Here is a 25612-nt window from a genome sequence, read left to right on the forward strand (position 1 = left end):
AGGAGGAAAAGTTTATTTGGGGCTCAGGGGTTCACAGATCTCAATCCATAGATAGCTGACTCCATTGCTCTGGTGTGAAGGTGAGGCAGTTCATCATGGTGGAAGGGCCCAGCAAAGGATAGTTGCTCAGTTAATGATGGGATCAAGAGGCCGATGTAGGGAGAAACCACAAGGAAGATGTACCCTTCCAGGGCATGTCCCCAGTGACCCACATCCCCAACCCACACCATTCTATCTGCAGTTACCACCCAGTCAGTTCATTCAAGCTAGGGTGGACTGATTAGTTTATAGCTCTCCTAATCCAATCCTCTCACCTCTGAATATTCCTGCATTAACACAGGAGCTTTGGGGTTCACCTCATACCCAAGCCAAAACAATAAATGTACATTTTAACCCATTTCCTATTTTCATGAATTATTTATCATTACTGTTTAAGAAAGTAATACTATAATTAAAATTAGGATATCATCTCTGCATTAAAAATATATCAAAATAGTTCTAATTGGTGAGGAAGCCATTTTAAGTTCAACCGAATGATGGCAGCATAACATTAATTACATAAATCCTGGCATTAACTTCACAATGTGAGTGAAAAACACAAGTTCATGGCATCTAGTCCCGTAAAGTAATACCATGTGATCATCAATACAGTATTACTTAGACTAGATTAATTGTTCCCACAATGCATAAGATCACTAATCTCTTCGATTCCTATTAAGATTCTTGCTGATTAATATTGTTAAATATTTTCCCTTCTTGCCTGATCTACCCTAATGAACACTTATTGCTTTCTGGGCAGCCATCCACCATCGTTTCCCCTTTCTTTTTTGGGGCACTGTGTGTAAACATATCCTGAATTCTTTGTTCATTCTCAGATCTTGTTCTTGCAGCCATACTTCCCGGTGTGCCACATGTAGCCCCAGACCAAGCCACTCAGGGCCTCACTGTGCTGCAGCCTTGGTGATTCCTTTAGGCGTGGTCATTTGTTCCAATGATCTCAATAGATCTCGACCCCATTTTCTGAGCCTGGGCTTGTCAATATTAACCATATTACTTTATCATAGAAGTGGATGTGATCTTAAATGACATCTAATTTCTGCTCCCCTTTCCCTTCCTCAACAATTCTGCCCTCAAGCCAATAGCTGGGCAAAAAAAAAAAAAAAAAAATGGCAAGCAATGTACTGGAAGAGGAAGGGGCCCCCATGGGAGCTCGGATAGGGTGAGGTGAGTGTTCATGTGGAGAGAGAACTGGGCATGGCTGTCAGAGAATGAGCAAAGCAAGTGGCACCTGTGGAGGAGAACTGCCTGTGGAGAGTCATAGCCTGAGTGGGATGAGGCGGAACGTGCTGCAGAGCAACTGCCCCGTAACCTTTTAAGGCCATGAAAGTCAAAGAAAAAACAAACAACTGTCCAAGACTAGAAGGAATTAAAGGAGACAACTGAATACACTCCATGACTTGGAAGAGGATTCCTTTGCTAGTAGGGATTGGGACAACTGGAAAAATCTAATTATAAAGACTGAGTATTAAATGGTGTTAATGTAACAATGTTTATTTCTGAATTTCAGTGATTATATTGCTGTTATTTGGCGGGGAATGGGCCTATGGGTAGGAAATAGACATTTAAGCACTCAAGAGTATCAGAGCATTAGATTGACAATTTAACTGACAGTGTTTCAAAAACAGCAAATCTCATCATCATATACATACACAAGACACTGATTTTAAAAACAAACTATAAATAAATAGCAGAAAGATCAGTAGAGTAGAGGAAAGAGAACAGGGGGTGGGGGAGGGGAGAGGAAGGGGAAATGCTGAAAACCGAATCAGAATAAATTAAATTCCATCCCTTTATAATTATGTCAAAATGGATCCTATTGTCATGCATAACTCAAAAGAACCAATAAAGGAAAAAAAAACAAGGTTTCTGAACACATTTGCAACTTTTGTAATCATTTCAAAATGAAAAAAAAAAAAGCATGTGTGTTTTTATTAAACTAAATAATCCTTATTTAAGATGTGATCATTGAGGTCTAATGGGGTGGAACATGCTTCCTACACGGCTAAGGTTTAGTTGCTATGTTTCCTCCAAAAGCTCATGTGTGAGACAATGCAAGAAAGTACAGAGGCGAAGTGATTGGGTTATGAGAGCCTTAGCCTAATCTCTGTATTAATTCCCTGATAGGGATTAACTGGGTGGAACTGTAGGCAGGTAGGGTGTAGCTGGAGGAGGTAGGTCATTGGGGACATACCTTTGGGGTATAGGAGAGTGGAGTTGTTTCTCTCTGCCTCCTAGTGGCCATGTCCTGAGCTGTTTTTCTTCTCCACACTCTTCCATCATGATGTTTTGCCTCACCTTGGGAACTGACCATCTGTGAATGAAGACCTCGGAAACCATGAACACCAAATAAATTTTTCCTCCTCTAAAATTGTTCTTGCTGGATCTTTTGGTCACAGCAACAAAACAAGCTGACTAAAACATGCACATATCATCACATACATACTATATTCACTTCTTTATTAGCCCAAGAATAGCAAAACCACAGTATTTTAGTTATCTTTTTCATCATTATGACCAAAAACTCAGCAAGAACAATGTAGAAGAGGAAAAGTTTAACTCACAGTTTCAGAGATTCAATTCATGGTCAACCATAGCTCTGGGCCCAAGATAAGGCAGAACATTAAAGTGGAGGGGCCTGGTGGAGGAAAGCAGCTCAGGACACAGTGGCCAGAAAGTAAAGAAAGAGTTCTGCTCACAAGGGATCAAATACCAACTTAAAGCCACACCCCCAGTAACCTACTTCCTTCAGCCACAGCCTACCTGCCTACAGTTAGCACCCAGTAAGTTAATCCACATCAGTGGATTAATCTACTGGGGGGGTTCCACATATCTGAACCATACACATAGAAAAAAGAAAGAAAGAAAAAAAGAGAAAGAGAAAGAAAGAGTAAGTTAGTTCACTCCTTATTAAAAGACTATAACATGATGCTCAAGAACATGAGCTCTACTATGTGACAGACTAGGTGTAAACCACAAATCTACCACTCGTTTGCTGTATGATCTGGAGCAAGCTATTGCTTCTCTGTGTTTTAGTTACTCCATGTAAACCCAAAGATACTAATAGTATCTCATGGAGTTGTGAAGTATAATGAAATAACCTACTAAATATGCTTAGAACAGTGCATGACCCATGATCCATGCTTCCTAAATATTATGTTATTATCTTCTTATCCCCCCAGCAGTGTCTGACACTATTAGACTTTCCTTCCTTCCTAGTCTACTGTTAGACTTTCCTTCCTTCTTAAGAACTGGGGGATTCTTCTACTCATTCTTCACTCTCTTTCACTTTATCGTGTCCTCTTCTACTGATTACTTAAATACTGATGTATCACCATTGTAATACTGATGTGTTACCATTGACTACTTGATTTGTGACCATAGGGTTTTCATCACCTGCAAAAGAAAACAAAACAAAAGAACATGTTAGACATGAATGATATGACATCGTCAATAGATTGTAGTGCTCTTCCCACTGAGCTCTGAACAAGCAGTTTCAACATGCTCTGTGGGCAGTCCCTTATTCATCAGACACAGATGGAAGTAAGATGAGGCTGTTTTCTATCAGTCAATGTCAATCCATTTAAGAAAGGAGGACTAAGTGTGTGCACGTTCTAGAAGCTCTTCTTCCCATGTATTGCTCCTCCTGATACTGATACATGTCATAGATTTATATTCATTACTTATTATGTTCCTAGCATTGCACTTGGCCTATTCAATGGGTTACAGGTAAAGATCCCTAGATGGGATTTAATCAGATAAAGAAGGACAAGAGGGGAGAAATGTAAAATGTAAGCAAGTATATCAGAATAAGAGCAATTGGAAGCATCTTCTCTTTCCAAAGTTCTTGACCTCTTGGCTGTAAAACTTGGCTGTGTACAAATTCAGAGCAAACAACCAAAAAATCGACCCTTGAAACATCAGTATTTAGGTAATGAATAGAAGAGGACACCATAAAGTGAAATAAAGTGTCTTGACGAACAGAAGAAAACCCAATTTTCAAGAAGGAAGGAAAGTCTAACAGTGTCAGACACTGCTGAGTGGATAAGAAGAATAAGTTCTCAAAAATTATGTTGGAATCGATGACATGGAAGTTTCAGTAACTTTGGTGAATAAAATTTCCAGTACAGAATGGGTGGAAGCTGAATTTCATTGTTCTTAAGAAGAAATAAAAAAAAAAAAAAGCCAAAAGAAACATAGGCCATGCCAAAAAAAAAAAACCTGAATCACTACATGGAGGGGGGAAATTAAGTGGAAGCAGGAGTGGAAGATTTAGTCTTGGAAGGTTCTTGTTTTCATTTTGTTGTTCTCTTTTTCAGGTGATGAAAACTCTGTTGACTAGAGGAATGAGAGAAAGAGAGAAAGGGGAGAGAGTGAGAGAAATGAAACGAGAACACTCAGGTCTGGCTTTCTTGGTAGCAGGAGGAAGGAGGAAGGACAGGAGAAGTGCAGACTGGATTGCAGGTATAACAGAGGAAGCTGAGTTTCATACTGATGGTTTCTAGTGTTCCCTTAATGAGGTGGGCAACTACTTCACCTGATGGAAACATCTATGAGATGAACACATGCCTTGGCACATGATCTTTCTTCCCTTAACAGCCCCTCCTCTCTCCCCATCCTACTGCTCTTGGCCCACTGATACTCTCTCAGACACCCGCCCACAGCGCCAATCATTGCTTTCCTCATAGTCAGTGTTCATGAGATTTGTGATCACCTGATGACTTTCTCTCTCCCTCTTCCCTCAGCGGACACTGACCGTGTATGGGTTTCGCTCCAATTGCAACCCCATAGCCTAGCACATAATAACCCTAAGCTTGATCAAAGTAAGGCAGTCAATAAATAATGGATGAATAAATGTATTTAGTCAATGAGGAAGGGAAAGGTACTTTGAAGAGAAAGGAAAAGATTTAAGGTTGTGAAAGCAAGAATGTGATGGATGGTCAGCAATACTGGAGGGTAAGAGAGGGTAGGAAAGCAAAATCAAAGATCTGGTTACATAGATTGGGGATCCTAAGCTAATAGGGGCATCAATTTGCCTTGATTGGAGTAGAAATGGAAAAGAACCACGGTATATTCAGAGTTGGGCTTCATCAGTAGAATTGAACTAAATGACAAAGAAACAAGAGATTCTGCAACATAAATAGAAGAGCAGTATGAGTAGTAGACCCCAGAATCTATAGCAGATGAATTTAAATTGTACATATATGATAAAGTTCAAGAGCAATGTAACCCTCCTAAGACTCTTCGATCATATTTAACAGTCGACTTCCTTTCTTTGTCAGTCTTAGTACTTTTTAGATAGTAATCACTTGTGTATCCATTCAACTGACAATATCAACACAACAGCTACCAAATATATGCTATGTATTAGAGTCCACGAAGACCTTTGAATATTTGGTCTCAAACTCGCAAACCAGGAAATTGAACAGGAAAAGAAAGTGGGATTAAGACAGAGAGAATGAAAGGGAGGAGTTGAGAATCATGAGGCCCTAGACAGCCATTTAAGATAGAATACCCACGGACAGAAAGTATCTTATTAGGACAATTACAAATTGTTCGACTGTTCTCTAACACCAGGTGTGCTCCCTATTGATTAATGATACATGTATTTTCTTTCTGACTGTTCAAAATGATTTAAGTAACACCTCTTACTTAGGTGCTAAGCATTGTTCTAAAGGAATTAGAAATATTAATTTACTTAATCCACACAGCTATCATCCCCATCATACAATTAGGGAATCTGAGAGATTTACCTATTAAATCCAATCATGTGCATTGCTAAAGGAATACATAAAATTTTATTTGTAATCTTCATAGTGTTATTGAGAAGTAGGTCTTATGATAATAAGATTACTTTTGAAAATGAGCACATAGACTGTGATTCAGAGCAGTTAGAAAAACATTTCTAAACACAGATGTGTCAGCTGAAACCTCTGTTCCTGAGGAACTGACAGGGTCAAGAATTCCTCTCCCACTATAAATAGGGTAGAAAACCAGACAAAATATAGGAGACAGCTATTTTCAGCCATTGGCCTGCAGTGATCCCTGTGAGATGGAAACAAGTGAGGCTCTCCTGAGGGAAATTTCTAGACTGTGCAGCAGGGAGGAGAAACCTCTCTGAGTAGTCTCACTGAGAGACTGGTGAGAGCTTGAGGGGGCCAGGGAGGCTAGCATGTGCAGGGCAGACACCCCAAAGGAGGGAGCTACTTAGAGAAGTTTCAGAAACCTTCACAAGGCTCTATCTGGGTCCTTTGTGAATAGTAATGTGTGCATGTATTAGGAACAGCCCCTCAAGGCCTCAAGTGCAACCTCCAAAGAAAGAAAAATTCCTGGGGAACTTTAAGCCAAACAATCTGGGGGCACCTGCAAGGCTGGAAATTGTTCCTGTTCCCAGCAGCCACAGGGGAGAGACGTTCAGTAAAGGTCTCTAAAAAGCCCCATCTTAAACACGAGGATAAATCAATCCTAAAGTCGAGACTACTCTAGATCTGTCCTGAAAGAGCTTAGGAATAAGAATTTAAAGAATCAAACTAGCCCACACAAATGCAGCGGCCTACCAGAACAAAGCCCAACACTCTTCCAAGAAAGGCAATAAAATGAAGCGTGCAAAAAAGTGAAAACCACAATTTGCTGAATGTCTGGCATTCAGTAAAAAAAATTAATGGACATGTGAGAACACAAGAAAAGATGACCTACAATCAGAAGAAAAATTAATTAATAAAAACTGAACCAGAGATGATGAAATTAGCAGAACATGGCATTAAAACAGGTATTATAAGATACTCCATAGGTTCAAGAATAGAGAGGAAACCAAGCATGCACATGATGAGAAGAGAAAAGGAAACTAAAAAAAAATATGAGAACCAAAGAGAAAAATTCAAGATTCAAAAAGCATAATATCTCAGTTTTACTAGATGAGATTAGCAACCAAACACAGCAAAGACACAACCATGGTAGCCAGATCATAGGTAGAATTAAAACCCAGCTCCATGTGACTGTAAGGTCTTATCACTTTCCCACTGTGCTTCTCAATTTATGATGCTCTATTAAATGGTACAGCTACCAACAAAAATATACATTTCACCGGAGCAGAGGGTCTGTGAATAGACAAATGTAAACATGACACAAAGAAGTGGGTGGTTTAGAGTCAAGACAGATGTAGGCTCAAATTCTACTCTGTAATTTATTAGCTAGGTCAACTTGCATGAATCTTTGATAAATTGGGAAGGAAAGCCCACCTCATACAAAGCAATAAGTGAGATTCCAGGTAAGAAGTATTGTCACCCTACTTGGCACCTGCTGACAGAGGAGAACCCTGAAATTTCTCATGTGGGCTCAAGAAACTGAATAAGTACCACTAGATTGCAAGGCCTCAACCAAGCTTAGGAAAAGTTGTGGGGTCTGTGTGTGTGTGTGTGTGTGTGTGTGTGTGTGTACAAGTGTAGGGGGTTTGGTCCTGGAAGCCAAAAGTTCTTTTGAACCAAGCTTCGGGACACTTTAAAAGTCAATGGGTTAGAAGATCTAAATATGTTTTCTCTTAGAAGAGTTTGCAAAGTCTTAACATTACCCTTCTGGCCTAAAAATGTTGACAGGTATTCTAGGTGGAAATCACATATGTTATGCCAGTATAACATGGGAAACATAACTTTACACTGGAACGACTGTTCTGTTTTCCACTTGGAACAAAAATGAGTGAGACTTTGGAAAGCTTCTGTGGTTTATACCAACACAGCACTGAGTCTGAAATCTAGCCTACTGGCACTTGAGAATTAATTTAGTAAGGGTGTTTTTATAAAGGAGGTATACTGATAATGACCTTGAAGAGTAATTGTAAGGATTAAATAACATCCGTAAACTTCCTAATACTAGTAACTTAATATTTATTTTTTCCTGATCTTTTGGATCCTCCCCAAACTCATATGTTTTACTTCTTGGTACTAAGAAATCCTTCATTTTGGGGAAGTAATCTAAGATTTCATCCAAATGGCCCTCTGATATTAACTCCCTCAGTTTAGACCTGCCAGTTCCTCCTTTTCTGAAGAAACCTCTGAGGGATTAAATGAGACAAACACCACAGAAATCAATGTAACCTCACAGGTTTTGTCCCTTTGGGAATTTATTAACCAGAATTTCAGGAAAGAACTTGGTTGTCTCCTTTTACTCCTTAGTAGAACAAAGAGAAAAATAAAGAGAAAACTACAAAATATTAAAGAGCTGTAACCTTTGCCCTTTGCCTTCTTAATCTAGACTACATTTTTCAAGGCACTAAGCAATTATCAAGTGACAGAGTTGTCTAAAATCAATACTGCATACCTTGTGTAACCACTAGAGATCAGATATAAGGGCTGGTGCCTGACCTGGCCCAGAGAGTAATGAATTTGCTAAGCAACAAAATCTGACTACCTGGTCACACATTACTCTTGACACAGTCAGCACCCAGGACGAAGGATGACTAGTATGGAGGCTGTGACCCAAAATGATTACAGGAAATGCTGAGGCCAGTAAAAGAGTTATCAGAAGACCAGCTGGGAGACTGTCCAAATGACCTATAGACTGCCATGCCAGGAACACAAGTTCATCTGGATATGAGGTAAAAGTACTCTTATGGGCCAAGATAAGAACTTCTGTCTCAAGTAAACAAGGTGCTCTTCTAAACAAACAAGAAACTAAGAAAAGATATGGTGAGTTAAAAAAAAAAATCTTAATTAAAGGTGCAATACTAGATCTGAAAAATGCTTTATAAAATCTGTGCCTGGAGTTTGAAGAGGAAAGAGTATCAAGCAGATTTACTCAAATTCAAGTTCAATATTTTTCTGGGCTTAATTACCCTTATTAACATAGGACAATTTATCTTGATCAACTTCCTGAGGGCAAGCCCTCCTGACCCCATCTATCAGTGTCAGAGTTCACTTTGGTTAATCTAGGAAGCAGGGAAACCCAACCAGTGCTGCCTCCTGTCACATAAAATCCAGATAAGAGAGGTCTTTCTGAAGTGTGGACCCCGGAGACTGCTGCTCAGAGTGGCTCTTGAAATGTAAGAGAAGATGGCTTAGAAATGGTAACAGACACCAACAGCAGGCAGCAACTGGGGCACGGGCAGAGCAACCTGGAAAGATGTCAGTGTCTTTGATAAGCATCTGTGTGGTGACAGTTTGAGGCAGGAATAAAGGTTCTTAACAAAATCTTTATATGCAGAAACAAATGCCCTCTTTGTCACTGTGGCTGTGCAGTAAATACAGTCTGGTCCTATAATGACACCATTCATTTGCCTTGGGAACATAAACTGTGCTTCTTCCGGCTCATCTCATCCATCTTGAAGGTCAGAATGAGATTAAGATCGCCCCAAAACAAACCAGCTCCTGGATGACGGTGTGCTGATAACTTCCAAGGTGGTTTCATTGTATCAGCTTTGGAGGCCCTCAGGATTGTTTTTCTTTTTTGAACCATTAGCATACATATTATGTACAAAGCAGAAAACATCGTTTTTAAAGAAAATAATCTATATCGTGGCAGGGGCAAAATAGACACTGAAAAATGGTTGTTCGTCAGTTATGTTTGGAACTGAGTGCTGAGATACAAAGTATAATTTTATTTCAGGATTTTTGAGGGTTATCATGTGAATTTTTTAAAAGCATGTAATTTTTGAACTGTAATTCATGATCACATCCTTTGGACTGTTACATATCCCAGATGATAAAAGAAAGACAGTGATGCTTGTTTTAAGAATAGTATGAACCAGAACATCACAGTGCTAAGTTCAGATTTTAGCAAAGTGGAACTTTTTTCCATCTCTAATTCATGTTTCCCAGTTGACATATTTGGTAATAATTTTAAAAATCATACACTGATATGAAACAAAAATGTGGGAGATAGGTAGTAGAAAGCTGAGAGCACTAAAAGAAGGACAAGAGGTAAATGCATTTTATAACTTACTGAGAGGCGGATACAAACACTATTAAATTACAAAAGTAGTGATAAATTTTCTGACAGTCTCAAAATGTTACGTTAGACTTTACATTAGACAATTTGTCATTTCATTTAATTGTCAGGAAGTAAATCATTAAGACTATTGACTCTTAATGGAACAAGGTTTTATGAGTTGAAGTTTGATGATTTACTGCTAAAATTAAATAATAGCAGCATTTCCCAATTGATGCACAAATAAGTTAATGGAGACAGCTTTTTAAATTGTAAGCACTTTCTAACATAAACTTGTCTTAAACCATTAGTATAAACAATGATATATCTCAGCTTCTCAAGGTGGCATCTGATGTGTCTATAATATGTAATTAAGGTTATCCTAGCAACCCTTCATGATATTCTGCTAAAAGCACCATGACTCCTAGAAGTTCTTTCTATTAAAGAAGTTAGAAAGCAATAGACCAAGACCATTGATCTTCCAGCAGAAAGGCATTTTCAGGCTGTGAAATAGAGGAAGGAAACAGGCATGCTTTTTCCCCAGAGCCCCATACATAAGTGAGGACACTGATATGGTGGCCCATGGAAGAGAAGGACCCTGTGCATAGGAAATGTGAATGTCTTTGGCAGCCTTTTCAAAGGATGACACTCTAGTGCATGACACACAATTAACTTGAGACTTTTCTGGAAGGCTATGTTGTCATTAATCTCTCTGGATGTTCCTCCAAAAAGAAATTTGATTTTTAAGTAGTTATTCCTCTAAAATCTTGATAGTGAAGGTTTGAAATGACCCTAGAAAAAGTCGTTCACTTAATGAAAGTTCTGGCAGTTATTTTAATGAATATGTACTGAGTGCCTGCCAATAACAACAGAGAAATCTAGATGGTGTACATTTGATTCCTTAGAGATTGATTTTCATGTTACATTACATGATTTTCTTAATTATTACTCCTTTCAGGCTTCTTGAGATGAAGAATAAGTTGTTAGCTTTTAGATTCTCTTGTAATTTTGTCATGATCTAAATGCAACTGGAGAATAAAACCCACATACCAAAACACATTAATAAGGAATTACAAATATTAGCTAGAGGCAAGAGAAATGCCATGAAAGACTTTGTGCTTGATTACTATTTTTAAAACTCAATTAAAAAAATTAAAGAAGGCCAAGATAAAGAAACACTTAACTCTGATTTCTGGCTGCAATCATAAAAGAACATTTTTAAGAGATCATAAAGAAAAATGTAAAATGAGATTACATTAGAAACTGAGACTGTTTATGCTATGGGCATAATGTGGTTTATTAAAATATGTAACTGAGGAATTATGTAATTTAGGAATTACAAAGTTAAACAATCCTGGAAATTTCCCAGGACATTAGACCTGATAACTTTCATGTAGAAAATTTCCTCCTTTTTTTTTTTTTTTTTTTTCCTTTTCATGGACTCTCTAACTTGCTCACTCAGCAAAATAGAGAGCATAAAATTCATTTGAGGGTTAAGTGTCAAAGAGCCACAGCCTATAGTAAAGCAGGAAACAAAGAACTCCAGCCTTGTGTCTTCTCCTAACAGAGTCTGTCAAAAATTCCCAGAAGCAAGAAAATTAAGAGCAAACACCAGAAATTTGGCATGTACAGGGCTCTATTAAGAAAGGTGAGGAAGAAAAGGAAAAACAGAATCTCTTAAGGTTTAAAACTTTTTGGAATATCAGCAATCCTGAATCTTATAAATGTGTGGTTCAAAGGACAAAGCACATTATGAAGAAGACCAGAAACAAAATCAGGGAAAAATAAGAATTGGGGTTATGATGTTTTAGTCAATAAAATTATTTTAGTGTTTGTGGAAGCTATGTTAGAATATAAAATAGGAGAAAAATAATTCCAAATGTTAAGTACACATGGGACTATAAGTACATGCTATTCAGTGATGGCATTTGGTGGGTGTGGACAGTTAGGGCTCATACTCCTTGTGAAGAGGAAGTGCCCTGTTCACAGTTCCTGTGGCCTAGGCCATCAAGATCTGCAGCAGACCAGAGGTGATGGGACCAGAGGTGCTACGGGACCTAAGATCTGTTTATACAAGAAACCTTTGATATGGCCTGGTAAAAAAAAAAAGAGGGCTGGTCCCATCAGGTTCTGGAAATTGGGAGATATGAAAGATTGGGGGATGAAGCTGAAAGGTCATGATGTAGATACAGACTCCAGAAGAGAAGGTGGTAGCACCTGAGTAGGTCCCTTCCAAGTCAAGTCTACAAGAGAAAGATGAGTAAGAGAAGAGGTGAACTGAAGAAGATAATGCAGCAGTCTCTCAGGGGAGGGGAAAGCAATGAGCAACAGCTACACCGGAGATGGCAGCAGGAGAGAAGAGCATATCCTCACAGCTGCTAGTTCCAGGCCTTCTGAATTCTTACACTGAAGCTCTTCTCTCAGTGGCCAAAGCAAATCTCTTATCCTTAAATTAAACAGAACCAAAACAACTTATGTAAGAAAGAGCTCTTGGAGAGCCTGGGAAACATGTTTTCATTTAGCTAAAGGGGGCTACAAGTACTGCAGCATTTCGTGTGTGTGTGTGTGTGTGTGTGTGTGTGTGTTGAGTTTTGTATACTAGGTATTAGAGAGATACAGATACATGAAACAGTAAAACATGCATTAGATCCTCAAGAAAAATCTAAGAAAAGTTTTAGGACCCTCTTTCTCTCTCTCCTATAAAACATGCTAAGAACAACTTCTGTCCTTTGCACATGACAAGCACACAATGATATTTTAAGGAATAAATGTTTTATGTGACTGAATCACATACAAAATACTTGTGGAAGATCTAGGATATAGCAATTAATTTTAATTGGGAGGATCAGGGAAGGTTTCATTGAAGAATTACCATTTTCATTGGCACTGTGAAATGGACACTTTTGCAATTAAGAAAGGGATATGGAAAAATATGAAACAATGAAGGTGTGAATGAATATATGCAAGACTTTTAGAACAATCTGTTGTCAGGTGGGGCACAGAAATAAAGAAGATGAAAGAGAAAAAACAGTTTGGTGCAAACCTGTAGGGCACATTAACTTTCAGACTAAGGAGTTATAACTATTCAGCAAAAAAGCAAGACAGTAAGATCATCAAATGTATATTTCAGGATTACTTTAGCAGGAATGGAAAATAGATTTGGATTAGGTGAAGATGCAAATTGAGACTGGAAGGTGAATTAAAATATTTTACCACAGCTGGTTGGGAACTGAGTCTGAATGAAGGCAGTTGGATTGGGAAATGACTACATGAGAGACATTGCTGAGTAGAATCAACAGGATTTAGCAACTGATTACATGGGGGTAATGGTATGAGGATAGGTAAGAAAGGGATGAAAGATGACTTTAGGTTCCCAGTGTGGACTGGTGATGAAACTTTTAACTAAGATAAAAAAAAAAAGAAGCAGCCACCTGGATGAAGTAGGTTTCTGGCTTTCTAAAAGTTTGTGGTGTGAATGGTATGGCCATTTGTGGCTACAGCAGAGGCAAGTAGAAATGCAAAGCTGGAGTAAAACAGCAATCTAGATTGGACATGTTCAATAAGACATCTTCAGTGCTCTTAAGAGCTGAAAACCAAGTGGTAGAGGTAGATAATCTAGGAAAAAAAGAGAAATTAAGATGAAAAAAAAGGAGAGAAACCATTGGCAATATGCTGAAAGAGGAAGGATAAAGAGTGAAAGTCAGAAGACAGAGACAGTTGTTAGAGCTGCTTCGAATAGGAAGTATGGTGTCACAGACATCAGAAGGGGACCTCTGAGGGAAATGGTGTAGAAAAATAACAGGGTGGCTGTTGGCTTGTGACCATCGAGTCATGGACCTCTTGGAAAGGGCTGTTTTGGGAACAGAAGGCAGATTGCAAAGGGTAAGGAGTTAACAGGTCATCAATAAGCAGAGCCAGTAAGCATTAGCTATTTTTGCTGAAGTTAGTATACAAAGAGAAGGATGGACCAGTAGTAACAAAGAGGAGTGACAGCCTTAAGGGAAGTTTAAATTTTAGGAGATGTGAGAGGGAAGAAGTGAATAAACCTGTGGAGAAAAGGTGAATATTAAGAAAAAACATCTCATTTTATGAGGCAGTGACTTCTAGTTCCTCAATGGCCTTGCATAAGGCCTTTGTCAGTCCTTTGTAAGTCTTCCCTCCCAGCATTGTACCCCCAATCCCTTCTCGTCCTCCCTGCGCTCAACATCCCAGACATCCCGGTTCTTCATGTGCCAAAATTCCTAGCTTCAGAACTCTCTCATGTGCTTTCTGATACTTCCCCCTACTTTGTACCTTAATAATCAACAGCAAAAATCTCCTTGGAGTAGTTTTCCAGATTTCCTTACTATGTTTCCACACACAAAAGTAGTTCCTTATTGCAATCCAACTTGCCAGGGCTTGTTTACCTCATTTCTTAGAATGTAAGCAGTGGAAAGCTACTGTGTACCTGGTATGTGGGAAGTTATTAATTAATTAATATTGAATGATGAATAAACAATTGAAAAAATCTATCTCAAGACATAGGAAGTTGGGTAAAGATTTTTTATACTTCTCAAAAAACTTGGAGATTTTATTTTTAGCTCAATTATGCAAAGAATTCTATAATTCACAATATAATATCGATAATTATTTATATGCACTACATAATTATTTGGAATATATTAAATTGAGGGAAAATATTCATCTGAAGACTAATCATTTTAATTTTGAAATGTGGGCTTTCTTCTATTTTTCATTTTGCGACCTCATCACCAAATGTATTTTCTTACTTTTTTTTTTGTACCTCTTTCTTCATTCTCAAGTGCTATTCTTCTTTCAAGTAAATTAGACCTGTATCTCCCTCCCAAAATAAACTTCTGTCTCTCTCTATATATATTGTTTCTCTACAATCCAGTAAATATACTCAACCCAATTTTTTATGAAATTCACTGAAGTCCAGCATCTGGGTATCTCATACGAATTTTAGGAATCAGGAAAGGTTTGCAAGTGGAGAAGCAGGGAGAGCACATGATCAGAGCCGGGTATGGTGGTACGTGCCTGTAATCCCAGCTACTTGGGAGGCTGGGGCAAGAGAATTGCAAGTTTAAAGTCAGACTCAGAAACTTAGCAAAATGCTGTCCCAAAATAAAAATTAGAAAGGGCTGGGAATGTAGTCCAGTATAAAGCACCCCCATGCTTAATCCCCATTACAAGAAAGAAAGAGAAGAAAAGAAAAAAATGAGAGAGAGAAGAAAAGGAACAAGATCATTCTGGGTCATACAAATTCCATGAATATCTTCTGTAAGGTCTTTCAATGGCCAAGTGATTAATTTGGAATCAGCAAGTCAAATCACTCATTTTTCTGCAGACTTAAGCAATCAGATGGAACATATTTTCAAAGCATGCAAACCATGAAGGTGGCTTGCTTCCCAGTAACTACATCATTCTCCCAGTTTTGTTTTCTCATGCACACTTGATGAGTCTCTTTGCTGCATTTTTTTTTTTTTTGACATCTAGGTACTGAAATCCATATTTAGCAAATTATCTTTGATGATTTTTGTCTAATTTGCATGTCTCATGGCATTGTGTAGGCACTGTAAGGCAATTACCCCCAGTGTCATTTTCTGATACAAGCTGAGATTTAAAAGCTTTCTAGACTAAAGGGTTTCTGCTTTTGTTGTGCATCTGCAGATTATGTTTCTTCTCTGTCATAAACGGCTATAGTTTGGCAATGAGGACCAACTTATCTCCAAAAAAGGACACACACCTACTGAGATACTCAATTACTTACTTAGATTGACTAATCAACTTATAAATAGCGTATCATTTGCTTTTAAAGACATAATATGTAATGATGTCCTTACATCTGGGAAATGTTATTAATCCTTAACAGCAATTAAATATATAACACATATGCAATGCATGTACAAAGTAAATTAATTCTTACTTAAATCTGAAATTTTCTTCATCCAAGAATAATACACATATTTCCCAAATTGAACCATGCATTGGAGAAACTTTAGGTAACACTTAACATGTTCATCAGAAAGTTTTCCTCTGCTACTCCATAGCAGGATCTTGCTTACCTAAACTCCCTAATTAGGTCTCCTAAAGTTTGAACTACATTTTCACAAATTTTTTTGTCATCTTCACTTATCATACATTTCTTAATATTTTATTTAAATTAACTTTCAAAACACTAAAAAATTAACTTTGGAAACTGTGTATTTTTTAATATTAAATAACTACATAAAACATTTATATGGTAATAAAAAGACCATCCAAGTTTCAGTGAAAACTTAAAGTAGTACTTTGCTTTTATTGGGGTTTTGTGACAGATGATGATGACAGAATAGGAAATCTATTGCATCGGATGCTTCCCCCCGTCTGCTTTTCTAAACAAGATGGCTGAAAGGAGACGCCCACCCCCCAAAATCTCCTGTGGACTAGCTACTACAAACATAATGGTAAACAATTAAAATCCTACAGATAAAACCATTATAGCCAGGCTTAGAAGAAAATGTTTTAATTTTATTAAAATCTCAATCATTTCAAAAATAAACTTTCATAGGGGTAAAGGAAGATTTATAAACAATATCTTGGAACATTCTATTTGCAGAGCTTCTTACCATTTTTCAAAGCAGTTTAATATAACTTATCCAATTTGAATCACATATTAAGCCAATGAGAAAGCAAGTATTTGAGTCACAGAATCATTATCATTCTTTTATACAGAAGCAGGATGTTCCCTCAAGATAAAGCTAACTAGTTTTCTTTTCAAGGACAGGAATGAATTTGAAAGTGAGTGGTTCAGGTTGGATGAGAAAAAAGTTATCTGCTTTCTATCTGGAACTCTACTTTTTTCTTATGTTCAAATTAGACAATATCAACACAAAGCAATAAAATGTCGAAAAAAAATTTAAATTAATTACTACTCAAACCCTCAGCTGTTCTTTTTGGAGATTATATTCCAATATGCCCACATGTTCAGTTTTCACAGCTGTTATTTCTCTTTTCTTTCTATCATATAATCTCTCCTACTATTACCCCCAATTTACTACTAAGAAAAATGATTAAATGACGCTGGCAAAGTCACATGCATGGTTGGAAAATGAGAGGACTAGGACAAGAAGCCAGAACTTTTTGCATTTCATTCTGAAGCTCTTTCTACTATACCACACTGCCTCACAAAGGAAAGATGTCCCAATTTTAAAAAGAATCCACAAAAATCTAAACCTAAGAAATAGGTCAATTGAGATATGATTCTTTAGTTTACAGAAAGATTTGCGGCTAAAAGAGTTCTATAAATCTTGAAAATTCTCCTTCTGCATAATTAGACCTAGACCTAATCTGTGGTCTCAAGGAGCTCGTATATCATTTACGATTTGACAGAAATCCTACAGAAGGGAGAATATTTAGAGGTAAAGACTTTGGGTCAATATCCTGTCAATCAGGAAAGAAAATAAAACATCTTGGAAACTGTAATGTGAACCAGTGAAGAAAAGATGATTGAAGTTAAAAACAACCCTGCAGAAGCACATGGGTAGCCCCTGGTGCAATGCTCCTATGTGTAGTTAATGTGGGCTGTTTATGTAAGAAACCTCAGAGCATAAAGCACAGCTATATAACATTGATCCAGTTTTCCATAAACCCAGGCACAGTGAGAAAGCAGGCTCCTTTCACCACCAGGCCCAAGTTCCATATTGAGAATTGCCTAAGAATGTTTAAAACCTGCCCTCTGACTTAAGTCTTGAGACAAAGTATAGTACATTCCCAAACTGAATCAACATCAATAGGGCGCTCATTAGAAATGAAGATTCTTAAATTTCAGTCAAGACCTATTAAATCTGAATATCTACAGGATGGTTTGGGAGTCTGTGTTTTTAAACACACTCTCCAGCTCTTATACTAAAATGTAAAAACCACTGATATAAAAACGATATTGGATACTTTAGAATGTTATTTCTCAGCTTTTCACTATGATGCTGCTATGTCCTAATTCTCCCCTCTCATGACTGTTTACCCTGGGAAATAAAAAAACGTTCAGGTGTTTAGCAATTACAGTAAAACATATTCAGATGTGGAAGGTTGGTTTAAGTGAGCTCAAAGTTCATTTCCATTCTTGGAATTCAGCTCAACTGCACTGAGGTCAAGGGAGGAGTGGATATGACTACAACTGATGAAGAGGAAGGAACTCTGAAGAAGGCAAAAGAAGCTCAAACTCATGAAGCAAATTTCATAAACTAAGTTATAGGGAAAATAAATAAATAAATAACAAGAAGCTGTATTACCTGGCCTACTGATTCCCTCAACAAAATATTTTCACACTCAAGATAGAAATGAACAAGGTTATATGGCTGTCAATTTCCAGTGGGTTCTTCAAAGTTATGGGTAATATGGGCTCGTACAATGGTCTTCCAGGGCTAGAGGCTGTCTACATCTTCATTTCTGACCAATAACTTTAAGAATTGAAGGGATGAAACAAGGTGATGAATACACAAGTCACCAAAAGAAACGATATAGAAACTTCAGATTAGAAAAAGTACCTCGCATTGCTTAAGGTACTTTATTGTCATATTGAGTTTTAAATGATGTGTTTAAAATAATTAAGCTTGTATAAACATAATACAAAAGTTAGAGACTAAAATTGCCAGTGTTGTGCTATACAATTTCGTTAAATGAACAGTTTTGCTTGATGTACTCTCAGAAGCAGGAAATAAAGGTATAACCAGCACTTTCTGGATGTTATAGTTCTAATACCCAGAGTAACAATAAATAATGTTAGTTGACAAGCATGATGGTTATTTTGTTTCTAAGAAAAGTATCAAAATTAATAAAAAAAAATTTAGTCTGTTAAAAGCAGAGTTTTTAATAAAAATTTCAGTATCTAAAAACATGAATATCAAATAGTATTTATTAAGCATTCTTACTCTGTAAGAAAGGTCAGAAGTCTATAGACAGTGAATAACCTTAGAAATAAAGAAGGTGAGGAGTGTGAACTAACCAGGAGAAGAATTTGAAATCCTTCTCAACTCCATGGTCTCTCTAGATTTCTTGGTCTCACATACAGAATTCTACATGTTCTACAGTTTGAACATGTGTTTCCACTTAAGATTACCTGTTTCTAACCAAAGAAAATTTTTTTCTTGGTACTAAAATAATATTTGTGGAATGTTTATGAGTGCACATATATCAGAAATTTTATAGACATGCTTTTAGATGCAAGGTAAAATCCTCTAGTTAAAATACCTCTTGTCTCAAGAATCACGTGGTGTTGGTATTAATACCTTCATTTAACAATTGAGAAAATGGTGGCTCAGAGGCTAAGACTTGTCTGAAGACCTTCAGGCAACACCAGCGGGAAGACTGGAACAGAAGTTTTATTTTGAAGCCTTTTCCACTATAATATGTTGACTGCTTTGGGTTCATGGACCCCATGAGGCATTTATTTTGACTGCTTTAAGGTGTTCAGCTTGCTGGCCAAGAGTAACATCATCTGTTTACTTCTTTGTTACCCAGGAGTCAGGGTTTCATCAAAGCCATTGGTAACATGAAAAATGTAACTATTTGACTCCTCTTATGGGATAAAGTTCAGCCTGGAGTTTCAAACACATGAACTGAAGGTTTACTGGGTGTCAGGCTCTGGGGATACAGTGGTTCAATAGACAAACCCTAAACTCAAGGAATTCATATTCCAATACAAGAAACAAGACAGCAAACAAGTGAACAGACACGTTCAGCGAGTGACCAAGGATTCTGAAGATACAGCAGCGTAATGGGATGAAGGATGACGGGGTACATGACAGCTGAAACAGACAGTGCAGTTAAGGAAGGTTTTTCTGAGGATGTGATATCCCTGCTGAGACTCCAACGATGAGAGAAAGGCAGGCAAACTAAGAGGCAGGAACATCCTCGGTATAATCCAAGAACAGCGAGAAAGGCCAATGTGGCTAGATGGGGTGAGCGTTGCAGTGCAGAGTAGGAAGGCAGGCATGTCATGAAAACCCACATCCATGGAAGGGCATGTATCCGCAGCAGGACGTGGAGGGATGGCGTACAGGAGGCCAGGCTGCCGTCAGACAGGAAAGATGGCAATATGTTGGCATAGCAGGTTCTCAGCTCAACAGCTATGCCAGCATCTTGCCTCCTCTCCAGTTCCAAGTTACAGGAGCAATACGAGGCCTCAGTGGTGTTTCCCTTTTCCGAGATCGCCCCTTCCACCTGAGGAGGGAAAACACACGCATTACTTGACAATGCAAGCTTTTTTCCTAACACAGAGTTCCTTAGAGTGTCCAATTTTAAAGACAGTTAAGCACAGGAAGGTTGTGACTAGTTCCTTTTTTAAAATGGCTTTTGATCTAAAATGAACCCCAAGAATGTTTACTAACTGCTTGTGAAATGATGGGGAAATTCTGACAAAAATTCCAAGTCATAAAGCCTAAAGTTGATGACAGTTAATTATAGGCTATTACAACCATATTCGCAGTCCACAGCACATCCCAGTGACTCAGTACAATTTTATTTTTAGTCTAATAATTCTACTTGGTCAATTTCTGCCACTCAGATGTACTTAAATACTATTAAACTGTCACCCTACAGTGTGTAAGTTAGTTTACTGGTTTATGTGCTCTTAAAAATAATGCTCTTCTGAGCCAACAATTCCCAGTTCGAAATTTATTGCACAAAAACATTTCAAAATACTACTAAGTTATATATTCATGAAGTTATATATTCATTACAATAATGTCCTTAATAGTAAAAAAAAAAAAAAAAAAAACAAAGAAAACAAAACAGAAACACCCTGTTCATCAATATGACTGACACTGACTAACTACATTATGACAGTCACAAAATAAGAGTATTTCATGGTCCTTACAAAAGATTAAGGCATAAGAATAATGACACTATGTAGGATAAATTTTGTTAAGAAAAAAATATGTAGACACACACAGGCATGCATGCACACATATCCTAAATATACATATAATTTTTTTCTTGAAAAAACCATGAGTAATTTATTCTTCTAAATAATTATTTCTCATTTTAAAAATAACTAGAGGGAATTATAAATTATTTTTTGTCCTCTTTATGTTTATTAAAAATTAATAAATAGTATTTATAAAAAATAAGTAAGTACAAGCTAATTACACAGGTAAAATATTTAGAGTTCTACCAAAGTACAAATAAGGGAGAGGCATACTCACTTGTATAGGACGCTAATATCAATGTGTCTTCCAGAAACAAAAGCCAAGTGTTTCCAAATTAAGGTACGAGGTGTACACACATGCTGTCACTCGCTTATATACATACAATATACCCTGTGTGTTTCTTACGTAGCAAACGGGTGCAATGGTTCTATTGCACAAAACCCTATAAAACCTTGTCCTGGAATTGTTAACTGGGGGGAAACATACTAACTAATGTAAGAATATTTAGGAGTTTTTGGTTCATTAAGTACAGAGCACTGAATCAAAGTCAATGTCAAATACAATACAGATTAGGTAACAAAGTACATCCAGAATCAAGATTTAATTGAATAAAGTTCCCTTCAAAAACTCATTCTTTTTAAAAAATATTCCTAATACTGATATTCACAACTGAGCGGCAGATACAGGTTGCACCATTTTTAGAAGATACATGTTATGTATTTGAAAACAATAATTGCTTGTGGTTTTTCCATATTCATTTTGCAGAGAACACTGAATGTTAGTAATTATCTGATTGACCAGACAGATTGAGCAGATATCAGAGAAGTCCTATGAGTATTTTATATGAGGAATGCTTACAGGAAAAGACAGGGTAATATAATAACTCATGCTCTACCCTATTTATTTCCATATTTAGAAAGAGAAAAAACTTAACTTTTAATTTTAAGTTATTGATTAATTTCTCTACTTGTATTTTGAAAGTTTAGAGGAAGATTGTCCTCTGACTATTAGGGAAGCTGCCACTGTTGAAACATGGGTCCTTTCTTTAGTTTCTCTATTGTAATCAGTGAACCATGGCTTCGACCAGATCACTGATAAAAAGCATCCCTTCACCACAATTTTATGCAAAACTTTCAACAAATTTTCAGCAAAAACCCAGCCTAGCCATGAATTCTGCCACAACTAGAAAACAGAAAATGGATTATGTGTAACTTAGGAGTTAAGGTTAAATCATGAAAAATGCTGTCAATAAAGTGCCCTGAAGAAAATTCAGGGCTCCTTTATAATTTTCTTGCCCTAAAAGATGAATTTTTTTCTTTTATATTTCAAACCTTCAGTAGTATAACTAACAAAATTCAAAATCTAGAATTTTCCAAATTATTTTAACTAACTTTAAATTATTTAAAGTTAACAATCTGCTGTCCTTTGTTAATAATTGATTGAAAACTAGCAGCAAATCTAGTATGTCTCAGACACATAAAGGACAGATGAGAGTTAGTTACACCAGCTCTAGTCGGTATACAGACACAAAAAATGAGAACCAGTTAATCACGTAACTAAAAAATGGTGCAACTAATACTCACTGTGTCTTTTCAAAGCTGGAATACAATCCACTTAATGTCTCATTTTTTTATAAGAGTTTTCTAAAAAAGGCTGGGGGTGAGAGTTGATTATGAATAAGGAGCTAGAATGTCCTATTTTTCAAGTAGAGTATTATGGAAAAATTTGTGGTCCAATCAAGAACATAACTGTGGGGAAAAAATAACATTCACTGAATGTGTTGGGATTGCTTTTGGGAACAGACAATTTAACAGGATGTGCTTAAAGCTACTCCCTAACTGATAGAAGCCAGATGTGTGTCTGTCCTACATCTGGCAGGCTGCGAGAAAGATTTTAGCTATGCTCGCGCACACACACACACACACACACACACACACACACACAAATGTCTTTGTGTGTGTGCACTATTACAATGAAGAAATGCCTCCATTTCTCATAAATGAGCAAAGATAACATTATGGCCATGGGAGGCCTCAAGCTTTAGGGAGGAGCCCATGTATTGATGTCACACATTGTACACAGTCATATACAAAAACTGATGCAATGAGGAAAAAAATAATTACTGCAAAAATATATTCAATTCATTTGTGCTAAAACATTGTCATAGGATTACTAAGAATAATTACTGGAAAAATCATAGATACTTTTGGAGTAAAAAAGGCAATTTAGGAATGACTAAGAAAAGGAAATCAAAGTAGTAAGGCTTTTCAAAGTGTCTTCAGCAGCAAGATTGTGTACATACATGTACAAGTGTGTATGCACATATATATGCCATGCATGATTTTAATATTGATACAATTATTTCAATGGAAGAAAAATACCAAAGATAGAATGCAACATAATTGTTTTTAATTTAGGAATCTGCATGAGGTACAACTCAGTATGTTCATCAGGCATCAAAAACAATTCCCAGGCTTCAACTTCCAAGATATAGAGGAATTGGTAGGTTTTAATGCCCTGCTTGTCCTGCCAGTCCTTGTCTTTCCTGCTGAAGGTTCTCATACTCTTCCCTCTGCCTGTCCCACTCCTGTGTATCTCATCCTCCTGCCCCACACACTGTAGTACTGTCAGGCTTGTTCCTCCTTGAAGAGCCCCATTACACAGTTACGCTCCTTTACCCACTCTAAACTTCTTTTGAACATATTCTCTCTAAGAATGAGAAAGAAGAAATCTATCCCAGCATTATAAGAATTCAAGATAAACAGCAAATGGTTAATAACCTTATGCCTTCAAGGAGATCTAAAATTTTAGGTGAATATTAACAGTTTTTAATTAGTAGAAAATGTGGGAGATATTTAATAGAGGGGTCCCTATTGTACAACCCTTTGCCTGACACAGGACAAAATTAAACTCTTTCCTGTTTTCCCAAATGTATACAAATCCAGTGAAAAGGGAGGAGGGGAAGAGAAGCAACTACTTTTTAAAATAAATAGTATGTACTTAATCCTCAGAAAAATGACAGTGCTAGATGTTATTATCCTCTGTTAATAAGTGATTAAGGTAACAATGAGAAGGCTTAGTTATCTCGCAGTCACCAACATACTAATAATTCCATTAGTTTAATACTTGCTGAGTATCTATTATATAGCAAGCACTGTGCTAAACCTCTACTCCCAATAGGTTCCCAAGTGGGAGCTGGGATAAAGGTAAATGACCCAGCATATATTTCCACACAGTCTGGTAAATTCTGATCAAGTTTTGCACAAAGTGTAATAAGAGCAAACACAGCATTGTAATTGATCATGACGATGGCTTCCATTCTCCCTGAATTCACACCCTAGCTATGTGACTCTGCACATGCTGACTCTGGAGTACGTGTGTCACTTGCCTTTGTCAACTTCTGCTGTTAGAGCTATGATGCAAGCATCATCATAAGGCTGTGATGCAGGGGTTTAGAGCACAGCTGCACGACAGAAGACTGTTGTCATTCCACGTGCTTGTAAATGGTACAATCAGCAAATTACTAAATTTATTCAAAGCTTGATTTTCTACCTATGAAATGGAGACATATAATACCTATCTCATACAGGGTTGCTGTGACAATCAAATATGAGATAATGTATTGAAGAATTTTTAAAAATAATGCATGCAGGGTACCCTCACTTCTTGAGATACCAGAACATCAGCTGTGGCCCCTTCTCCCTCCCAAAAGTCTGTGTAACTACCTTTAAATAAAACCTGCTTAATATGCTTAAAAAATAATAACACGTGCATGAATTTGCCACAGCAGCCAGCATAACATAGATATTCAATAAAACCTAACAGGCAGCCCTTCTATCATGTCCTGGTCTTTTGAATGGTAAGAAAATGTTATCAAATACATGATGATAATGACCATTATGATGGACTGAATGTTGGTGCCTCTCCATTCATATGCTGAAACCCTGACCCCCAGTGCAGCTATATTTGGAGACTCCGAGGAAGTAATTAAGGTTAAAAAAATAATAATAAAAGGAGATAAAAGGCAGTGATCTGATCCAACAGAATTGTAAAAAGAGACACAGAGAGCTCTCTTGTCTCTCTTTCTACGGGCACAAACTGCAGAGAGGCCCTGTGAAGACACAGCAGGACAGTGGTGATCTGCAAGCCAAGGAAAGAGCCCTCGTCAGAAACTAAACCAGCTGGCACCTTGATCTGGGAATTTCAGCCTTCAGAACTGTGACAAAAGAAATTAATATTGTCTGAACCACTTGTCTAAGCCATTTTTTTATGGCAGTTCAAACGAATTAATACAACGATAATGATGATGATGAGGCTGAATGCCTTCTTCCAACAAAGAAAATGACCAAGGAATGCTATGTTGCATTTATTTACTGGAAGTTTTTTGGTTTTGTTTTTCAAATTTTTCCTGTGGGTCACTTGGTGTTGCTGATGAAGGCATATTGGCAAACTGAACCCAATCACTGTTTGCTTTTATGGAGGCTTTTGTTCTATTAAAGTCTAATGCCCTGAGCCACTAATGCTGACACAGCAGTTTCTGGATCCAAAGACGACCAAGCCTCCAAGCAGAGCTGAATTCCAGTGGGGGTTCCAGGAGGGAATATGGCCTGATCAGGGCAAGGGGACTAGAAAAGGTCAGAGAGAATACGCTACAAATGTTCGGGTGGGACATGGAGGGTGGGCAGTCTGCAGAAGAGAACAGAAGTACTAACAAGAGCTGCCCTTTGTCT

General features: G+C 37.4%; 1 protein-coding gene across 1 annotated transcript in view; it reads right to left on the minus strand.

The window, feature by feature from the left end:
• Positions 1 to 16283: 16283 nt before the first annotated feature.
• Positions 16284 to 25612, minus strand: part of LOC306645103 (uncharacterized protein) — a 32589-nt gene continuing 23260 nt past the window's right edge. Inside the window, exon 2 of the mRNA XM_079112404.1 lies at positions 16284 to 20175. Coding sequence (XP_078968530.1) covers positions 19642 to 20175 — 534 coding nt within the window. The 3' untranslated portion in view covers positions 16284 to 19641. The remainder of the gene's footprint in view (positions 20176 to 25612) is intronic.

This window comes from Sciurus vulgaris (genome assembly GCF_902686455.1).
Source record: "Sciurus vulgaris genome assembly, chromosome: 15".
NCBI lineage: Eukaryota > Metazoa > Chordata > Mammalia > Rodentia > Sciuridae > Sciurus > Sciurus vulgaris.